Raw genomic sequence first — 20,726 nt, 5'->3', positions numbered from 1 at the left:
GGTCAAGAAACAAGTCTTGTCTGACTGGTAACTTTTCAACAAGCTGAGAAAGAAATTAGTAGCTGGACATGCAGATTTCTGAATAGAGGAAAGAAAAGTGTTGACAAGAATAAACCTAAGTTTTCAATGCCTGAAGCACTCAAAAATAACATGTTTTGGGATAGTGTACCATATGTTAGACAGAGTTAAAACAAACCACAACTCATTAGTATCTGGACTTCATTGCCCACTCTGCTTAGAGATGTTGCTTGAAGGCACTTGGTGTCAAGGATCCAGTTCCTGTAGATCACTGTCGACGTAGATCAAAATCCTCCCAACAAATCAGTGTCAAAACCAGCAAGAGTGAGACTTTTGTCCTTGGCAGTAGCTTCCAGGTGCTCCTGGAAGTCACCAGGCCTTGACACAAAGATGTGTATTCAACGGAGGGAGAGAAGCATCATGCTTAGCTCTAAATGTGACCTTTGCTAGCAGATCCTACTAGCAGGCAATAAATTACATTTGTTCTGCACTTCGGCAGAGCCAAGATTGGAATCAAAGTCTAGATCACAGGAGAAGATCACACGAGCCTCAGCTTTTCCAGAAGAGGAAAAATACAAAGGATAGTAAATTTGCGTTGGGTTTACAGGCTATTTTTGCAGATCGATAGACAAGGGATGAAGCTTAAAAGATGAGAGCAAAGGAAAATCAACAGATATGCTGAAAGTGAGTGAAGAGTAAGGGGACCTCAAATTAACTGAAAAGCTGCACAGAAAGCTTCTCTACTTTGTGCACTTGCCTCAAGTTTTCAATGGCAAAATCTAGGAGTACTTCAAACTTATTTTTATTAATTCTAGAAGAAAGACAATCAAAACGGTGTACTTCTGCTTACAGTATCAAGTAAAGCACAGGAAGCCATTAGAGTAAGAAAACTTGTGTTCAGACGGCTGAGGCAGCCTTAGGGGTAGGAGGAATGGGGAGGCGTGGAAATCAGGCCTGTGGGCAACATTCAAGGAGCATCCAGTCCCTGAGCAGTCCTTCACAGTGGGTATGCCAGCAGATGGAGGCGAAATGGAGCCACAGCTGGGTGGGAAAAGGGCCGGGGTGGGGAGCCGTGCTCAGCAGGGGCTCCTGCATCAAATTGCTCAATGACAGGTGTGCTATGCTGTGTGCATGTTTCCAACACCTGGCAACAGCAGGCTGGCCCAGAGGTGGGAAAAGGCCAAGGAGGCAGCAGAGTGGGAATGGGGCTCTGCAGGAGGCCCTGGTGGTTGCACACCCCTGTAGGGGATGAGGCTGGCCCAGAGGGTCCCTGGGGGTCTGGGGTGAAAAGCGGGGAAAAGAGAAGCAGGGAGGAAATGCCAGATGCTGCCGCTGTGAGAATGCCATTCCATCCCACAGGTGACATAGTGAGAGGAGGGTGGCAACAAAATGGTGATTGCTGCTGATCAGCCTGACATCTGATCAAGACAAGAGGCCCAGAAAGGACTGCACATCTGCCTCCTAGTGCTGTCCTGAATGGCAGCTCATTACCTGGTGTTCATTACCTGTAGGTCTCTCAGCTTCCCACAGGCATGCCACACTTCAGGTAAGCAAAGCTGCTTACCTCACTATGTTCTTTGGGCCTCTGAAAGGGACTGTCCACTTAGCTACAGCCTGGCAAGGAAGGGAGTCTTACAACACTCTGGATATTTTCGACTTTTATTGACACTCGGGCTGAAACAAAGTATCCCCTCGCTGCTTCTTCATCTTCATCATTCTGTCCTGCAGGTGGCCTGCTCAGGCTGACAGCTTGGAGCGCCTGCAGGCTCCAGTTCTGCTGCAGCCCAGCTTTTCCTCTCACTGCTTAATTCTTATTATGACAATTCTTTCATTTCTACTTCAAAGCTTCCCTAAATTAACAACACTCTATCCTAAGCTAAACAATCCTCTACTATCCAAGCTGTCTACGTTCTATAGTTCTTAAAAGTTGATCCCTATAGTTCCTAATTTTTTTCAATTTTCATCTTTTGCAGAAAGAAAAACAACAGAGCTTTAAATTGAACCTAACAACATATCTAACCTAACCTAACCTAACCTCATCTAATCCAACCTAATGCTAACCTAACCTAACAGCTAACCTAACAGCTAACCTAACAGCTAACCTAACAGCTAAACTGAGCAAATATCTACACTATCATGTTTCCTAGCTACGGCACAGCTCCTCTTCAACCTCGGGGGATGGCTGAAGCTCTGCCTAAAGATGACACATCCCCTTTTCCCTCCTCTTGGCTGGCGGGGCATCAGGGCCTCCTCAGGCGCAGGTGTCTCCTCTCCAGTCTTCCTGCACTTGCTTGGCTGAGATGATCAGAGCAGCCAGGCTGGAGGCAGGATCGCCTGAGGTCACGAAGGGATGCTGCCCAGAGGAAAAAGAACAAAGAAAGGAACTCTTACTTTCCAGGATCACTTGAGCCTGCGGGCTCAAGCAGGATTCCCTGGCTACCAGCAAGACACACAAAGAGCACTGAGGGCAGCATGTCCCCCTGCGCCTTCCTGTCCTGGCAGCTTTCTGTGCCACGTGGCCCACACTCCTCCTCCTCCTCATCCCTTCATGCAGGTGTCCTCAGCTGCCAGGGCTTTTTGCCCCTTTGCTTTTTCTTACCTGTAGGAGCTCCTGGGCAGACCAGCGCCTGTCCTCATCTGCCTGCAGGCAGCAGCGGAGGAAGTCGCGCAGGAGAGCCGAGTGGTGCCTGGGGTTCTGCAGTTTTGGGGGCCCGTTCCTTTCTAGCAGTTCAAAAACCTACAGCACATGGATGCAAGAGGACACTCCACCTGCTCCTTTGCTAGCCACACACAGCTCTCTCCACACAGAGCCCTCTTGCTAAGCTGCACCTTACCCGGAGACGGGCTTCCCGCTGGTAAGGAGCTTCCCCTTCCACCATTTCCAGCCCCATGATCCCCAGGGACCAGATGTCCACTTTGGGGCCGTAGGCTTCTCCTCTCACCACCTCCGGTGCCATCCAGCTGGGAGTGCCGACGCTGGAGCTGCGCTTGCTGTGCTCAGGGCTGAGCTGAGCACAGAGGCCAAAGTCACCTGAGGACAAAAACAAAGCCTGTCAAAGCCAGCTACCACTGGCAAAGCAGCCAAAACCATTGCCCTGACCAGGCCATGCTGAATCTAACTGAAAAAGCAGCTGAGCTCTCCTTCCACGTGCCTGGAGCCAGGCAAATAAGGCATCGGCCGCTTCAAAAACACCCTGACGATTCACGCACTGGCCAAGCCGCGCTTCTGCCCCACTGGCCGTCACCAAAATGCAAGCACACGGCATATGCTGGACATGCTGCAGCCCAGCAGGGATACCCACCCAACTTGACGGATCCGTCCGTGCCCACCAGGACGTTGCAACTTTTGATGTCTCTGTGGATGACTTGGCGGGAATGAAGGAAATGCAGTCCTTGCAGGCACTGAGAGAGAAAAAGGAGGGAGGGAAAGTTAACCTGCAGGATCTGATTTCATCCCACCCGCAAGGAAAGAGCTCAAGGGGATTGGCGGCTTTCTCAGGGAATTGTGAGCGAGGGCAAAACATCACGCTGCTGTCACCATGAAGAGCTTGCTGCTTCAACACTCTTGGAAGTTTTTTCTAGATTTCCAAGCAAAGGCATCTGGGCTCCCAAAAGTTCCACCGGCCTTGGGTAGGAAGCGCGCCACCTTTGGCTGGGAGGCGGCACGGCAAAGAATTTTGGGGAAGCCTAGTGGCAGCAGAAGAGGAAACTGCTGGTGACAGCAGCACCTTCGAGCTGTTCCACAATGCATCGCCATGCAGGCTGCAATGGTAGCCTTTGAAGCTGAGGACAGCTCTTTGCCCTTAGCTTGAAATTCTGCCACCCGCATGCTGCCTTCCAGTGGCAAGCAATGTAGGACAGACAGACAGGCTCCAGGCAAACATTCCCAGGCAAAGCTGAGAAGAGGAAGAAAGAGAAATTGAGCCAGTGAGCGAGCACCAAGGCCAGAGGACAGACAGGATGGAAGAGTGCAAGAACAGAGCCTGAGGAGTGCGAGGGCACCAGCAGGCAGTACACTTCCCATGCTCTTTCTTCTCCTGTGTGGCGTGACAGCAGCAGCAGCAGCAGCAGCAGCAGCAGCAGCAGCAGCAGCAAAAGAAAGGTGAGAGCAAGAAATCTCGGCTCTCCTTAAGCTCCAGCTGACAAGCAGCATCCGGGCAGTCTTGGGCAAGCACAAGCGGGATCCCTCACCTCCCGACAGACAGCGCCTATCTGTCCTTCCTCCAGGTACACTGCCCTCAGCACATCAAACAAGGTGCCGCCGTCCATGAACTCCATGGCCAGCCAGAGCTCCGCATCCACCAGGTAGCTGAAAGAAGAAAACCACGGCATGGAGCAACAGAATGGGCATAGCCTCAGTCACCCCAGGGCCTGAGACAGGTTTTTGCAGCTGCTCTCCAAGCTACGGGTGCCACAAGAGACTGTTGAACACCAGCTCCACCTCCTCCCACGCTCTGGAGACACGCAGAGAAATCATCCCCAGCTCTGTTCTCTGCCAGCGACCAAAGGGCATTGTCTCTTTGCGCTTGCACCAGCTAAAGCTACATTGACACCAGAATATGCCAACCTGTCTAAGTAGGTAACGATATTGGGACTCCTGTTGTCCCTCATGGCCAGGATTTCATTGGCAGCCAGCTCCTCGGACATCTCCTCCTCGAGTGACATGATCTTGATTGCCACCTGCAATGACATTGGCCACCGGTACCTTGAGAAGACGCACCCCGCTCGAGATCACAAGGAGCACGGAGCGAGTGCTGGTGCAATGAGGCAGCACGCTGGGCCAAAGTGCCTTGTCACTAGACAGCAGAGCTTAGCAGAAGCACCAAAAGCCATCCCAAATGCATTCTGCCCCCTGAGCCTAGACTGTATTTCAGAGGAACAGCCCCTGCTGCAGACATGGAGCTGCCACCCAAACCTCCAAGCACAGCTCACAGCAGCGGGCAAAGCGCTCCAGAGCTGCAAAATGGCGTGGGGCTCTTGGCACTTTACCTGTTGTCCGCTGCTGGTGTCAAGGGCTTTATAAACAGCTCCAAACCCTCTAGAAAGACAAAAGCAGCAGAAAGAGACCTTTATCCCTCTGGCAGTGAAAGCAAGCCCAGGCAGCAGATCTCCCCAGGCTGCCTGGACGCCTTCCTTAGAAAAAATGCCTGGCTGCAGCATCTCTTCGGCCAACAGCATGTTAGCCCGTGAGCCCTCTGCCATGCGGGGCAGGCTGTCCAAGGGAACACTAAGGTGCAGCATGAAGACCAAGGGCCGCTGGAAATCTCCAAGGCGCACACCCTGCCAGGTCATTTCAGAACCTAAGGGGAACTCTCTCCTTGTGCGGGTGTGCATGCATGTGTGTGTCAAAAAAGGGAGAACAATTTGAGTCAGAAGACTGTCCTTGACAATCTGACCTTTCTTGGATGGCAAGGTGCTCTTTCAGGCCACAAAGCTGCAGGGCCAGGGCTTCTCCCAGCTCCTGCTCCTCACTGCTGCAAGCAAGACACTGCCAGCATCAACTTGTCTTTGATGAGGCCTTTGCATTGCTCTGACCGAGCAGTCCAGGCAGGCGACATGAGGTCAAGCCGGAGCCTGACCATAATTGGAGCTTGCCTGACTTCACGCTTGATATTGCACCAGCCAAAGACCTGGCCCACACTTTTGTAAAATGAGCTGACGTCACGCTTACCCTCGCCCGAGTTCCTCAAATGCCGTGTATTTGCCCGTTGGCCGGCCCGGACTCACGATGCTCCCTGAAAGACAAAAGCAGTGCAGGGCGCTCACTCGCACACAGAGACGCCGCTGCCCAGAGCGTCCCAAAGGCAGCCCCACTGCCCGCAGCTCTGGGCCCTTTGCGGTCCCGCGGCTTCCAGCTGCTGAGACCAGCAAGTGGGAGGGCCATCTTCTCCACCTTTCATCAGGTGGCCTTTCCAAGAAGGCCTTGATTTCTTTCAAGAGCAGCATCTCACGCGATAAGCCAAAATGATGAGCCCTTAAGAAGGGGGCCCTAAGAGGTAAGCAAGGGCCTTTGCTGCCTCCGCAGTCACACCCACCATCACTGGCAGGTCCACTGCCAGGGGCACAAAGTGTCTGGGCCGGAGGAGGAGTAAGAACCAGAGCCAGAAAACACCTGGGGCCAGACAGCTCCCTGGGCAATAGTCACTTGCTACGTGCCAGCCTTCTGCTCAAGCAGAAACAATCTCTGCTTTTGTCTTTGGCCCAGAAGGCAGCCCAGGCAGGGCCAAGCCAGGCCCAGCCGCCCTCACAGGCAGCAGGGACTCCCTGAGCGCTGCCGCGCTTCCTCAGAGCAGAACAACACCTTCTGCAGAGAGGCCTAAGTGCCTCTGAGACTGAGGGCCAGCATCTGGCGCAGCCTACACCCAGACACTCGCACAAGACCCTGCTCTGGCAGACAAGAAATGCACCAGACGGACGTACTCAGTGTCTTCAGGCCCTGCTCCTCCCTCATCTCGGGCTGCTGGGCTGCGCTGCTGCAGGAAGTGCCGGCAGCAGGGCTTGAGCTGGCTGCTGCAGGCCATGCTGGTCCGGCGGCACCAGGTTGAATGGCAGAGCCTGTCTTGCGCTGGGACAAGAAAGGATTGCCCGTCAGAAGGGTGGCTGGCACTCATGCCCCCCCCTAAGCGCACAGCAAAAGCAAGGCCTTGGGAAGGTGCTGCCAGCCACGGCCAGGCCTCTCCAGCTGGAGCAGTTCCCATGTCCCCTTCTCAAAGGCACCTTCGGGAGAAGCCCAAAGGCTACTTGGATCCAGCCCCTCCCGACCACCTCCACGCTCCACGTGTTCAGCTTTTCTGCAAGACACTGGCAACAAGGTATCGATGGGGCTGCCAAATCCACAAAGAGATCAGAGCAGGGCCCCAGAGCCTCGCTGCTTTCCTCCTCCTGTCTTTTCCTGGGCCGGAATGAAATCAGCCCGGAGTTGGCAGGCAACAGTCTGCTCAGAAGCCCGCAGCGTGTCCCTTCTCTGATCTGTTTCACGGATTTCCCTTCTCTATGGCAGCCTTTAGAGAGCGGCCCTTGGGAGCCGCCTTCCAGCCCTGCCCAGACCCACCCGCCCTTTTACAATGCAGGGCTGCCGAGGATTCTCCTCTCCAAACTCTGCTCTGACCGGCTGGAAGTGAAGCACAGCCTGAAGCTAATTAGTCCACGGAGACAGCAGGTCCCTTCCAGGGGCCAGTATCTGCCAGGTACCCTGCAAGGCTGTCAACTGCGTATTTGGGCCGCGCTGTCCGCTGACCACAGGCAGCCTGCACTGACAACGGGCACAAGGGGCTGACTCCTGCACTGAGAGTCACTCAATGCTGCCTCCTGTCTGATCCCAAGAGACACTCTGGCGCCCTCTCAGCATCCCAGCTTCAATGTCAAACTTCAGAACCCATTGGCCAGGGCTCCCCAGCTTGCCTGAAGCCGCACTACGTCACAGCAGGCACACGGCTGCCAGCATCTTCAGCCACGAGCAACAAGGGCTGCTCCAAAACGGGTAGCCTGGCCGTGCGCCAAAGGCAGTGCCAAGCTCAGCTGTCACTTACTGGCTCTGCAAGTTCAGGCTGTGAAGGGACAGCGGCTGAAGGCTTCATCTTCCTTTGCTCCTCTTCATCCTCTTCCTCAATGACAGAGGCAGCCAGAGGAGCTGCTGACCCTGCTGTTGTGCCCTGCAGGCAGACAGAAGTGAGAGAGATGGGCAAAAGCCAGTGCCTTAGGAGCTGCTTTCTATTGAGCTGGGAAAGCACCCAGAAGAAGGGCAAATCATAGACTTTGATACAAGTGGGCCTCTGAGTCACGCAAAGCCGAGGAAGCTGGCTGAACGAGCTGCTACTCCATCTTGCTGTGCATTTGAGCTTCCCTGCTGCCTAGAAGCAGCAAGATGCCTTGGAGCTGTCCCTTTTGCCTTTCATCTCTTGAAAGGCTTTTCACTGGAAAATCAGCAAACAGCCAGTGCTCCCTTTGCTACTGCTGATGCCACCGGGCAGCTGGCCTTTCCTTCAGCCTCCCACGCCGGCACTCCACACTCGGCTGCAACAGGCCAAGCTGGCAGAATTGCTGCACAATTCTCACACGCCAGCAACGTCTCAGCTTCCTTTGCCACTCACCAAAGGACAGGCTTGTCTCCATCCGCGTGTCAGGTGACCTGCAGCCAGCAAGGCAAAAGGAAGCAGAGGCCCTTAGAAAAGTGCCTGTGCTGGCCACTCCCACAGCACAAGGCAGTCCCAACACAGAGCATTTCCCTTTCCCAACATGCCTCCAGGAGCAACAGCTCTTTCCCACAGCAAGCAAGAGAACAAGAAGGACGCTAGAGGAGCCTCTGGCTACATTTGGGCCTCTTTTGCCAAGAGAGAAATAGGAAGGCGGTGCTGGAAATGCCCGCTGCTCTTCAAAACTTTGAGCTTCTCTTGTGCCTAACAGCTCAAGCTACATTTCCCTCTTCCCTTTCCTGCATTTTCCATATACATTCTTTTAAATTGCACGCCCTAATTCCCATCCCTTGGCTGAAGATGATAGCCCAGCAAAGCTTCCACAAAGGGTCCCTTCCCTGTGGCAGCTCCCTGCTGAAGCAGCCCAGGAACAGCTGCTGGGCTCAGCAGCAAACCCTCCCTGCACTGGAGTTTGTGCTGCATGGCCAAGGCAATCGCAGTCTTGGCACAGCATCAAAGGCTCAAGTCATGCAGCCAAGACCTCTAAGGGGTAGAATATGGAGCAAAAGGTGCTTTCCTTCACTCCTGGAGAGAACCACTGAGTTGGTAGAAATACTTCTGAGGATCTGCCCTCAGAGTCTGCAATTTGCAGCTTGTCTTGCTTGAAGCAGCAAGCTGAGGAAATGACAGACTCCGCTGCCGCGCACTCTCCCGGGGAGGGAAGGCAACCGCTGCAGGTTGCATGGCAAATAGTCTGCACGCGCTACCCAGTACAGATGCCCCCTTTGTAGCTGATGCTGCTGGCAGGACATTGACCAAAGCGGTGGCACCTTCACGGCCATTCTGTTCCCAAAGAAACTGGGCCACTGCTGCGGCATAAAGAGCAGAGCCAAGCAAAAGTCGGGCAATGCCAACCCCAGGAGAAACCTTTACTTACGAGTCAGCTGGGTCAGGTAGTAGCCAGAATAGACAACAGAAAAGATGGTGCAAACGGCGGCACAGACTTGCCCAATCATTTTGGCAGTGCTGTGCGCGTTTGCACGCTGAGTGCCAGCCAAGGGAAAGCCAAGACTCCTCTCGGGGTGCAGGCCGTCTGCTGAGAGCTCCTTGAGCACAAGGATCCTCTTGCAGGGAGCCAGCGGAAGAGCTGCTCTGGACGACCAGGCCTGGCGCGCACCGGGACAACGCTGTGCTGACAGCACTGTGACGTGGCACCTCTGGCTTGACCTCACAATGGCAGCTGCTCTGTGGCTTTCTTGTGCCCAGCAAGACAACCTTGTGTACAGCTGATGCAAAAGAAAAGCCTGGGAAATTCTCCTCACTCACAAAGGCAGTGCTCAAGGCATGCCAGGGGAACTCAGAAAATGCGCCAATCCAAGCGGCATCCAAGCAATGCAAGCAAACATGACTCTTGGTCCCAAAAGCTTTGACTGAAAGCAAGTCTGCTTCTTCTAGGTGGCATCCTAGCTGGTTTGGAAAAGCCTAACTTCTTCAGTGACATTTAGATGGCAAACGAAGCAAAGATAATAAATTTCCAGGACTATTGTAGGCTGCAGTTGCTCCTTGAGCACGCGGGTGCATGCTGACCTATGGAGGGGCTTGACAGCTGGCCTGCAAGCAAAGCCGAGTTCATGGAAGAAATAGCAGTTGATGGTTTTTGAGTGTATCCATAGCAAGGAAGAAGACAAGGCCGTCAGCATGGAAACCCATTAGAAGAGATTCAGGAAAAGTTGCGTATGCTAGACTAGGTGCTGAAGTAGATGTGCATACGTGCCTTATAAATTTCTGTAAAACTTTTGCCAGTTGTATTGACGTTAATTGCTTTGCACCGATGGATAGAAGAAGTTATTGTGATGTAGTTAGTGACTTGAGATCACGCTTTGTTAAGAGTGTATAAGCTGGAGAACATGCAGAATAAAACAAACAAACCTTTTTCTTCTTGGACCCTTGATCACGTGTGTATGCCACGTCCGGCCTAACGGTGACGCTTGCCCCATCTCTGGGTCAAGAAACAAATCTTGTCTGACTGGTAACTTTTCAACAAGCTGAGAAAGAAATTAGTAGCTGGACATGCAGATTTCTGAAGAGAGGAAAGAAAAGTGTTGACAAGAATAAACCTAAGTTTTAAATGCCTGAAGCACTCAAAAATAACATGTTTTGGGATAGTGTACCATATGTTAGACAGAGTTAAAACAAACGACAACTCATTAGTATCTGGACTTCATTGCCCACTCTGCTTAGAGATGTTGCTTGAAGGCACTTGGTGTCAAGGATCCAGTTCCTGTAGATCACTGTCGACGTAGATCAAAATCCTCCCAACAAATCAGTGTCAAAACCAGCAAGAGTGAGACTTTTGTCCTTGGCAGTAGCTTCCAGGTGCTCCTGGAAGTCACCAGGCCTTGACACAAAGATGTGTATTCAACGGAGGGAGAGAAGCATCATACTTAGCTCTAAATGTGACCTTTGCTAGCAGATCACACTAGCAGGCAATAAATTACATTTGTTCTGCACTTCGGCAGAGCCAAGATGGGAATCAAAGTCTAGATCACAGGAGAAGATCACACGAGCCTCAGCTTTTCCAGAAGAGGAAAAATACAAAGGATAGTAAATTTGCGTTGGGTTTACAGGCTATTTTTGCAGATCGATAGACAAGGGATGAAGCTTAAAAGATGAGAGCAAAGGAAAATCAACAGATATGCTGAAAGTGAGTGAAGAGTAAGGGGACCTCAAATTAACTGAAAAGCTGCACAGAAAGCTTCTCTACTTTGTGCACTTGCCTCAAGTTTTCAATGGCAAAATCTAGGAGTACTTCAAACTTATTATTATTAATTCTAGAAGAAAGACAATCAAAACGGTGTACTTCTGCTTACAGTATCAAGTAAAGCACAGGAAGCCATTAGAGTAAGAAAACTTGTGTTCAGACGGCTGAGGCAGCCTTAGGGGTAGGAGGAATGGGGAGGCGTGGAAATCAGGCCTGTGGGCAACATTCAAGGAGCATCCAGTCCCTGAGCAGTCCTTCACAGTGGGTATGCCAGCAGATGGAGGCGAAATGGAGCCACAGCTGGGTGGGAAAAGGGCCGGGGTGGGGAGCCGTGCTCAGCAGGGGCTCCTGCATCAAATTGCTCAATGACAGGTGTGCTATGCTGTGTGCATGTTTCCAACACCTGGCAACAGCAGGCTGGCCCAGAGGTGGGAAAAGGCCAAGGAGGCAGCAGAGTGGGAATGGGGCTCTGCAGGAGGCCCTGGTGGTTGCACACCCCTGTAGGGGATGAGGCTGGCCCAGAGGGTCCCTGGGGGTCTGGGGTGAAAAGCGGGGAAAAGAGAAGCAGGGAGGAAATGCCAGATGCTGCCGCTGTGAGAATGCCATTCCATCCCACAGGTGACATAGTGAGAGGAGGGTGGCAACAAAATGGTGATTGCTGCTGATCAGCCTGACATCTGCTCAAGACAAGAGGCCCAGAAAGGACTGCACATCTGCCTCCTAGTGCTGTCCTGAATGGCAGCTCATTACCTGGTGTTCATTACCTGTAGGTCTCTCAGCTTCCCACAGGCATGCCACACTTCAGGTAAGCAAAGCTGCTTACCTCACTATGTTCTTTGGGCCTCTGAAAGGGACTGTCCACTTAGCTACAGCCTGGCAAGGAAGGGAGTCTTACAACACTCTGGATATTTTCGACTTTTATTGACACTCGGGCTGAAACAAAGTATCCCCTCGCTGCTTCTTCATCTTCATCATTCTGTCCTGCAGGTGGCCTGCTCAGGCTGACAGCTTGGAGCGCCTGCAGGCTCCAGTTCTGCTGCAGCCCAGCTTTTCCTCTCACTGCTTAATTCTTATTATGACAATTCTTTCATTTCTACTTCAAAGCTTCCCTAAATTAACAACACTCTATCCTAAGCTAAACAATCCTCTACTATCCAAGCTGTCTACGTTCTATAGTTCTTAAAAGTTGATCCCTATAGTTCCTAATTTTTTTCAATTTTCATCTTTTGCAGAAAGAAAAACAACAGAGCTTTAAATTGAACCTAACAACATATCTAACCTAACCTAACCTAACCTCATCTAATCCAACCTAATGCTAACCTAACCTAACAGCTAACCTAACAGCTAACCTAACAGCTAACCTAACAGCTAAACTGAGCAAATATCTACACTATCATGTTTCCTAGCTACGGCACAGCTCCTCTTCAACCTCAGGGGATGGCTGAAGCTCTGCCTAAAGATGACACATCCCCTTTTCCCTCCTCTTGGCTGGCGGGGCATCAGGGCCTCCTCAGGCGCAGGTGTCTCCTCTCCAGTCTTCCTGCACTTGCTTGGCTGAGATGATCAGAGCAGCCAGGCTGGAGGCAGGATCGCCTGAGGTCACGAAGGGATGCTGCCCAGAGGAAAAAGAACAAAGAAAGGAACTCTTACTTTCCAGGATCACTTGAGCCTGCGGGCTCAAGCAGGATTCCCTGGCTACCAGCAAGACACACAAAGAGCACTGAGGGCAGCATGTCCCCCTGCGCCTTCCTGTCCTGGCAGCTTTCTGTGCCACGTGGCCCACACTCCTCCTCCTCCTCATCCCTTCATGCAGGTGTCCTCAGCTGCCAGGGCTTTTTGCCCCTTTGCTTTTTCTTACCTGTAGGAGCTCCTGGGCAGACCAGCGCCTGTCCTCATCTGCCTGCAGGCAGCAGCGGAGGAAGTCGCGCAGGAGAGCCGAGTGGTGCCTGGGGTTCTGCAGTTTTGGGGGCCCGTTCCTTTCTAGCAGTTCAAAAACCTACAGCACATGGATGCAAGAGGACACTCCACCTGCTCCTTTGCTAGCCACACACAGCTCTCTCCACACAGAGCCCTCTTGCTAAGCTGCACCTTACCCGGAGACGGGCTTCCCGCTGGTAAGGAGCTTCCCCTTCCACCATTTCCAGCCCCATGATCCCCAGGGACCAGATGTCCACTTTGGGGCCGTAGGCTTCTCCTCTCACCACCTCCGGTGCCATCCAGCTGGGAGTGCCGACGCTGGAGCTGCGCTTGCTGTGCTCAGGGCTGAGCTGAGCACAGAGGCCAAAGTCACCTGAGGACAAAAACAAAGCCTGTCAAAGCCAGCTACCACTGGCAAAGCAGCCAAAACCATTGCCCTGACCAGGCCATGCTGAATCTAACTGAAAAAGCAGCTGAGCTCTCCTTCCACGTGCCTGGAGCCAGGCAAATAAGGCATCGGCCGCTTCAAAAACACCCTGACGATTCACGCACTGGCCAAGCCGCGCTTCTGCCCCACTGGCCGTCACCAAAATGCAAGCACACGGCATATGCTGGACATGCTGCAGCCCAGCAGGGATACCCACCCAACTTGACGGATCCGTCCGTGCCCACCAGGACGTTGCAACTTTTGATGTCTCTGTGGATGACTTGGCGGGAATGAAGGAAATGCAGTCCTTGCAGGCACTGAGAGAGAAAAAGGAGGGAGGGAAAGTTAACCTGCAGGATCTGATTTCATCCCACCCGCAAGGAAAGAGCTCAAGGGGATTGGCGGCTTTCTCAGGGAATTGTGAGCGAGGGCAAAACATCACGCTGCTGTCACCATGAAGAGCTTGCTGCTTCAACACTCTTGGAAGTTTTTTCTAGATTTCCAAGCAAAGGCATCTGGGCTCCCAAAAGTTCCACCGGCCTTGGGTAGGAAGCGCGCCACCTTTGGCTGGGAGGCGGCACGGCAAAGAATTTTGGGGAAGCCTAGTGGCAGCAGAAGAGGAAGCTGCTGGTGACAGCAGCACCTTCGAGCTGTTCCACAATGCATCGCCATGCAGGCTGCAATGGTAGCCTTTGAAGCTGAGGACAGCTCTTTGCCCTTAGCTTGAAATTCTGCCACCCGCATGCTGCCTTCCAGTGGCAAGCAATGTAGGACAGACAGACAGGCTCCAGGCAAACATTCCCAGGCAAAGCTGAGAAGAGGAAGAAAGAGAAATTGAGCCAGTGAGCGAGCACCAAGGCCAGAGGACAGACAGGATGGAAGAGTGCAAGAACAGAGCCTGAGGAGTGCGAGGGCACCGGCAGGCAGTACACTTCCCATGCTCTTTCTTCTCCTGTGTGGCGTGACAGCAGCAGCAGCAGCAGCAGCAGCAGCAGCAGCAGCAGCAAAAGAAAGGTGAGAGCAAGAAATCTCGGCTCTCCTTAAGCTCCAGCTGACAAGCAGCATCCGGGCAGTCTTGGGCAAGCACAAGCGGGATCCCTCACCTCCCGACAGACAGCGCCTATCTGTCCTTCCTCCAGGTACACTGCCCTCAGCACATCAAACAAGGTGCCGCCGTCCATGAACTCCATGGCCAGCCAGAGCTCCGCATCCACCAGGTAGCTGAAAGAAGAAAACCACGGCATGGAGCAACAGAATGGGCATAGCCTCAGTCACCCCAGGGCCTGAGACAGGTTTTTGCAGCTGCTCTCCAAGCTACGGGTGCCACAAGAGACTGTTGAACACCAGCTCCACCTCCTCCCACGCTCTGGAGACATGCAGAGAAATCATCCCCAGCTCTGTTCTCTGCCAGCGACCAAAGGGCATCGTCTCTTTGCGCTTGCACCAGCTAAAAGCTACATTGACACCAGAATATGCCAACCTGTCTAAGTAGGTAACGATATTGGGACTCCTGTTGTCCCTCATGGCCAGGATTTCATTGGCAGCCAGCTCCTCGGACATCTCCTCCTCGAGTGACATGATCTTGATTGCCACCTGCAATGACATTGGCCACCGGTACCTTGAGAAGACGCACCCCGCTCGAGATCACAAGGAGCACGGAGCGAGTGCTGGTGCAATGAGGCAGCACGCTGGGCCAAAGTGCCTTGTCACTAGACAGCAGAGCTTAGCAGAAGCACCAAAAGCCATCCCAAATGCATTCTGCCCCCTGAGCCTAGACTGTATTTCAGAGGAACAGCCCCTGCTGCAGACATGGAGCTGCCACCCAAACCTCCAAGCACAGCTCACAGCAGCGGGCAAAGCGCTCCAGAGCTGCAAAATGGCGTGGGGCTCTTGGCACTTTACCTGTTGTCCGCTGCTGGTGTCAAGGGCTTTATAAACAGCTCCAAACCCTCTAGAAAGACAAAAGCAGCAGAAAGAGACCTTTATCCCTCTGGCAGTGAAAGCAAGCCCAGGCAGCAGATCTCCCCAGGCTGCCTGGACGCCTTCCTTAGAAAAAATGCCTGGCTGCAGCATCTCTTCGGCCAACAGCATGTTAGCCCGTGAGCCCTCTGCCATGCGGGGCAGGCTGTCCAAGGGAACACTAAGGTGCAGCATGAAGACCAAGGGCCGCTGGAAATCTCCAAGGCGCACACCCTGCCAGGTCATTTCAGAACCTAAGGGGAACTCTCTCCTTGTGCGGGTGTGCATGCATGTGTGTGTCAAAAAAGGGAGAACAATTTGAGTCAGAAGACTGTCCTTGACAATCTGACCTTTCTTGGATGGCAAGGTGCTCTTTCAGGCCACAAAGCTGCAGGGCCAGGGCTTCTCCCAGCTCCTGCTCCTCACTGCTGCAAGCAAGACACTGCCAGCATCAACTTGTCTTTGATGAGGCCTTTGCATTGCTCTGACCGAGCAGTCCAGGCAGGCGACATGAGGTCAAGCCGGAGCCTGACCATAATTGGAGCTTGCCTGACTTCACGCTTGATATTGCACCAGCCAAAGACCTGGCCCACACTTTTGTAAAATGAGCTGACGTCACGCTTACCCTCGCCCGAGTTCCTCAAATGCCGTGTATTTGCCCGTTGGCCGGCCCGGACTCACGATGCTCCCTGAAAGACAAAAGCAGTGCAGGGCGCTCACTCGCACACAGAGACGCCGCTGCCCAGAGCGTCCCAAAGGCAGCCCCACTGCCCGCAGCTCTGGGCCCTTTGCGGTCCCGCGGCTTCCAGCTGCTGAGACCAGCAAGTGGGAGGGCCATCTTCTCCACCTTTCATCAGGTGGCCTTTCCAAGAAGGCCTTGATTTCTTTCAAGAGCAGCATCTCACGCGATAAGCCAAAATGATGAGCCCTTAAGAAGGGGGCCCTAAGAGGTAAGCAAGGGCCTTTGCTGCCTCCGCAGTCACACCCACCATCACTGGCAGGTCCACTGCCAGGGGCACAAAGTGTCTGGGCCGGAGGAGGAGTAAGAACCAGAGCCAGAAAACACCTGGGGCCAGACAGCTCCCTGGGCAATAGTCACTTGCTACGTGCCAGCCTTCTGCTCAAGCAGAAACAATCTCTGCTTTTGTCTTTGGCCCAGAAGGCAGCCCAGGCAGGGCCAAGCCAGGCCCAGCCGCCCTCACAGGCAGCAGGGACTCCCTGAGCGCTGCCGCGCTTCCTCAGAGCAGTACAACACCTTCTGCAGAGAGGCCTAAGTGCCTCTGAGACTGAGGGCCAGCATCTGGCGCAGCCTACACCCAGACACTCGCACAAGACCCTGCTCTGGCAGACAAGAAATGCACCAGACGGACGTACTCAGTGTCTTCAGGCCCTGCTCCTCCCTCATCTCGGGCTGCTGGGCTGCGCTGCTGCAGGAAGTGCCGGCAGCGGGGCTTGAGCTGGCTGCTGCAGGCCATGCTGGTCCGGCGGCACCAGGTTGAATGGCAGAGCCTGTCTTGCGCTGGGACAAGAAAGGATTGCCCGTCAGAAGGGTGGCTGGCACTCATGCCCCCCCCTAAGCGCACAGCAAAAGCAAGGCCTTGGGAAGGTGCTGCCAGCCACGGCCAGGCCTCTCCAGCTGGAGCAGTTCCCATGTCCCCTTCTCAAAGGCACCTTCGGGAGAAGCCCAAAGGCTACTTGGATCCAGCCCCTCCCGACCACCTCCATGCTCCACGCGTTCAGCTTTTCTGCAAGACACTGGCAACAAGGTATCGATGGGGCTGCCAAATCCACAAAGAGATCAGAGCAGGGCCCCAGAGCCTCGCTGCTTTCCTCCTCCTGTCTTTTCCTGGGCCGGAATGAAATCAGCCCGGAGTTGGCAGGCAACAGTCTGCTCAGAAGCCCGCAGCGTGTCCCTTCTCTGATCTGTTTCACGGATTTCCCTTCTCTATGGCAGCCTTTAGAGAGCGGCCCTTGGGAGCCGCCTTCCAGCCCTGCCCAGACCCACCCGCCCTTTTACAATGCAGGGCTGCCGAGGATTCTCCTCTCCAAACTCTGCTCTGACCGGCTGGAAGTGAAGCACAGCCTGAAGCTAATTAGTCCACGGAGACAGCAGGTCCCTTCCAGGGGCCAGTATCTGCCAGGTACCCTGCAAGGCTGTCAACTGCGTATTTGGGCCGCGCTGTCCGCTGACCACAGGCAGCCTGCACTGACAACGGGCACAAGGGGCTGACTCCTGCACTGAGAGTCACTCAATGCTGCCTCCTGTCTGATCCCAAGAGACACTCTGGCGCCCTCTCAGCATCCCAGCTTCAATGTCAAACTTCAGAACCCATTGGCCAGGGCTCCCCAGCTTGCCTGAAGCCGCACTACGTCACAGCAGGCACACGGCTGCCAGCATCTTCAGCCACGAGCAACAAGGGCTGCTCCAAAACGGGTAGCCTGGCCGTGCGCCAAAGGCAGTGCCAAGCTCAGCTGTCACTTACTGGCTCTGCAATTTCAGGCTGTGAAGGGACAGCGGCTGAAGGCTTCATCTTCCTTTGCTCCTCTTCATCCTCTTCCTCAATGACAGAGGCAGCCAGAGGAGCTGCTGACCCTGCTGTTGTGCCCTGCAGGCAGACAGAAGTGAGAGAGATGGGCAAAAGCCAGTGCCTTAGGAGCTGCTTTCTATTGAGCTGGGAAAGCACCCAGAAGAAGGGCAAATCATAGACTTTGATACAAGTGGGCCTCTGAGTCACGCAAAGCCGAGGAAGCTGGCTGAACGAGCTGCTACTCCATCTTGCTGTGCATTTGAGCTTCCCTGCTGCCTAGAAGCAGCAAGATGCCTTGGAGCTGTCCCTTTTGCCTTTCATCTCTTGAAAGGCTTTTCACTGGAAAATCAGCAAACAGCCAGTGCTCCCTTTGCTACTGCTGATGCCACCGGGCAGCTGGCCTTTCCTTCAGCCTCCCACGCCGGCACTCCACACTCGGCTGCAACAGGCCAAGCTGGCAGAATTGCTGCACAATTCTCACACGCCAGCAACGTCTCAGCTTCCTTTGCCACTCACCAAAGGACAGGCTTGTCTCCATCCGCGTGTCAGGTGACCTGCAGCCAGCAAGGCAAAAGGAAGCAGAGGCCCTTAGAAAAGTGCCTGTGCTGGCCACTCCCACAGCACAAGGCAGTCCCAACACAGAGCATTTCCCTTTCCCAACATGCCTCCAGGAGCAACAGCTCTTTCCCACAGCAAGCAAGAGAACAAGAAGGACGCTAGAGGAGCCTCTGGCTACATTTGGGCCTCTTTTGCCAAGAGAGAAATAGGAAGACGGTGCTGGAAATGCCCGCTGCTCTTCAAAACTTTGAGCTTCTCTTGTGCCTAACAGCTCAAGCTACATTTCCCTCTTCCCTTTCCTGCATTTTCCATATACATTCTTTTAAATTGCACGCCCTAATTCCCATCCCTTGGCTGAAGATGATAGCCCAGCAAAGCTTCCACAAAGGGTCCCTTCCCTGTGGCAGCTCCCTGCTGAAGCAGCCCAGGAACAGCTGCTGGGCTCAGCAGCAAACCCTCCCTGCACTGGAGTTTGTGCTGCATGGCCAAGGCAATCGCAGTCTTGGCACAGCGTCAAAGGCTCAAGTCATGCAGCCAAGGCCTCTAAGGGGTAGAATATGGAGCAAAAGGTGCTTTCCTTCACTCCTGGAGAGAACCACTGAGTTGGTAGAAATACTTCTGAGGATCTGCCCTCAGAGTCTGCAATTTGCAGCTTGTCTTGCTTGAAGCAGCAAGCTGAGGAAATGACAGACTCCGCTGCCACGCACTCTCCCGGGGAGGGAAGGCAACCGCTGCAGGTTGCATGGCAAATAGTCTGCATGCGCTACCCAGTACAGATGCCCCCTTTGTAGCTGATGCTGCTGGCAGGACATTGACCAAAGCAGTGGCACCTTCACGGCCATTCTGTTCCCAAAGAAACTGGGCCACTGCTGCGGCATAAAGAGCAGAGCCAAGCAAAAGTCGGGCAATGCCAGCCCCAGGAGAAACCTTTACTTACGAGTCAGCTGGGTCAGGTAGTAGCCAGAATAGACAACAGAAAAGATGGTGCAAACGGCGGCACAGACTTGCCCAATCATTTTGGCAGTGCTGTGCGCGTTTGCACGCTGAGTGCCAGCCAAGGGAAAGCCAAGACTCCTCTCGGGGTGCAGGCCGTCTGCTGAGAGCTCCTTGAGCACAAGGATCCTCCTGCAGGGAGCCAGCGGAAGAGCTGCTCTGGACGACCAGGCCTGGCGCGCACCGGGACAACGCTGTGCTGACAGCACTGTGACGTGGCACCTCTGGCTTGACCTCACAATGGCAGCTGCTCTGTGGCTTTCTTGTGCCCAGCAAGACAACCTTGTGTACAGCTGATGCAAAAGAAAAGCCTGGGAAATTCTCCTCACTCACAAAGGCAGTGCTCAAGGCATGCCAGGGGAACTCAGAAAATGCGCCAATCCAAGCGGCATCCAAGCAATGCAAGCAAACATGACTCTTGGTCCCAAAAGCTTTGACTGAAAGCAAGTCTGCTTCTTCTAGGTGGCATCCTAGCTGGTTTGGAAAAGCCTAACTTCTTCAGTGACATTTAGATGGCAAACGAAGCAAAGATAATAAATTTCCAGGACTATTGTAGGCTGCAGTTGCTCCTTGAGCACGCGGGTGCATGCTGACCTATGGAGGGGCTTGACAGCTGGCCTGCAAGCAAAGCCGAGTTCATGGAAGAAATAGCAGTTGATGGTTTTTGAGTGTATCCATAGCAAGGAAGAAGACAAGGCCGTCAGCATGGAAACCCATTAGAAGAGATTCAGGAAAAGTTGCGTATGCTAGACTAGGTGCTGAAGTAGATATGCATACGTGCCTTATAAATTTCTGTAAAACTTTTGCCAGTTGTATTGACGTTAATTGCTTTGCACCAATGGATAGAAGAAGTTATTGTGATGTAGTTAGTGACTTGAGATCACGCTTTGTTAAGAGTGTATAAGCTGGAGAACATGCAGAATAAAACAAACAAACCTTTTTCTTCTTGGACCCTTGATCACGTGTGTATGCCACGTCCGGCCTAACGGTGACGCTTGCCCCATCTCTGGGTCAAGAAACAAGTCTTGTCTGACTGGTAACTTTTCAACAAGCTGAGAAAGAAATTAGTAGCTGGACATGCAGATTTCTGAAGAGAGGAAAGAAAAGTGTTGACAAGAATAAGCCTAAGTTTTAAATGCCTGAAGCACTCAAAAATAACATGTTTTGGGATAGTGTACCATATGTTAGACAGAGTTAAAACAAACCACAACTCATTAGTATCTGGACTTCATTGCCCACTCTGCTTAGAGATGTTGCTTGAAGGCACTTGGTGTCAAGGATCCAGTTCCTGTAGATCACTGTCGACGTAGATCAAAATCCTCCCAACAAATCAGTGTCAAAACCAGCAAGAGTGAGACTTTTGTCCTTGGCAGTAGCTTCCAGGTGCTCCTGGAAGTCACCAGGCCTTGACACAAAGATGTGTATTCAACGGA

At 53.2% G+C, this 20,726-nt stretch overlaps 2 protein-coding genes across 2 annotated transcripts; both read right to left on the bottom strand.

The window, feature by feature from the left end:
• Positions 1-2,269: 2,269 nt before the first annotated feature.
• LOC132087102 (serine/threonine-protein kinase PAK 3-like) lies at positions 2,270-9,166 on the bottom strand. The gene is made up of 13 exons (XM_059493137.1): positions 9,088-9,166; positions 8,109-8,146; positions 7,544-7,670; positions 7,473-7,484; positions 6,439-6,573; positions 5,690-5,753; positions 5,008-5,056; positions 4,586-4,698; positions 4,210-4,327; positions 3,321-3,420; positions 2,853-3,049; positions 2,618-2,755; positions 2,270-2,371 (listed from the first exon to the last, which is right to left on the bottom strand). Exons 1-13 carry the CDS (start codon positions 9,164-9,166, stop codon positions 2,270-2,272), a joined length of 1,272 nt encoding a protein of 423 aa, XP_059349120.1.
• A 3,255-nt stretch (positions 9,167-12,421) lies between these two features.
• On the bottom strand, positions 12,422-19,316 carry LOC132086956 (serine/threonine-protein kinase PAK 3-like). Its single transcript, XM_059492940.1, has 13 exons — positions 19,238-19,316; positions 18,259-18,296; positions 17,694-17,820; positions 17,623-17,634; positions 16,589-16,723; positions 15,840-15,903; positions 15,158-15,206; positions 14,736-14,848; positions 14,359-14,476; positions 13,473-13,572; positions 13,005-13,201; positions 12,770-12,907; positions 12,422-12,523 (listed from the first exon to the last, which is right to left on the bottom strand). Exons 1-13 carry the CDS (start codon positions 19,314-19,316, stop codon positions 12,422-12,424), a joined length of 1,272 nt encoding a protein of 423 aa, XP_059348923.1.
• Positions 19,317-20,726: the final 1,410 nt, after the last annotated feature.

This window comes from Ammospiza nelsoni, chromosome Z, assembly GCF_027579445.1.
Source record: "Ammospiza nelsoni isolate bAmmNel1 chromosome Z, bAmmNel1.pri, whole genome shotgun sequence".
Taxonomy (NCBI): Eukaryota; Metazoa; Chordata; class Aves; order Passeriformes; family Passerellidae; genus Ammospiza; species Ammospiza nelsoni.
The sequence above is the reverse complement of the archived record's forward strand: the minus strand, read 5'-3'. Positions and strand labels throughout refer to the sequence as shown.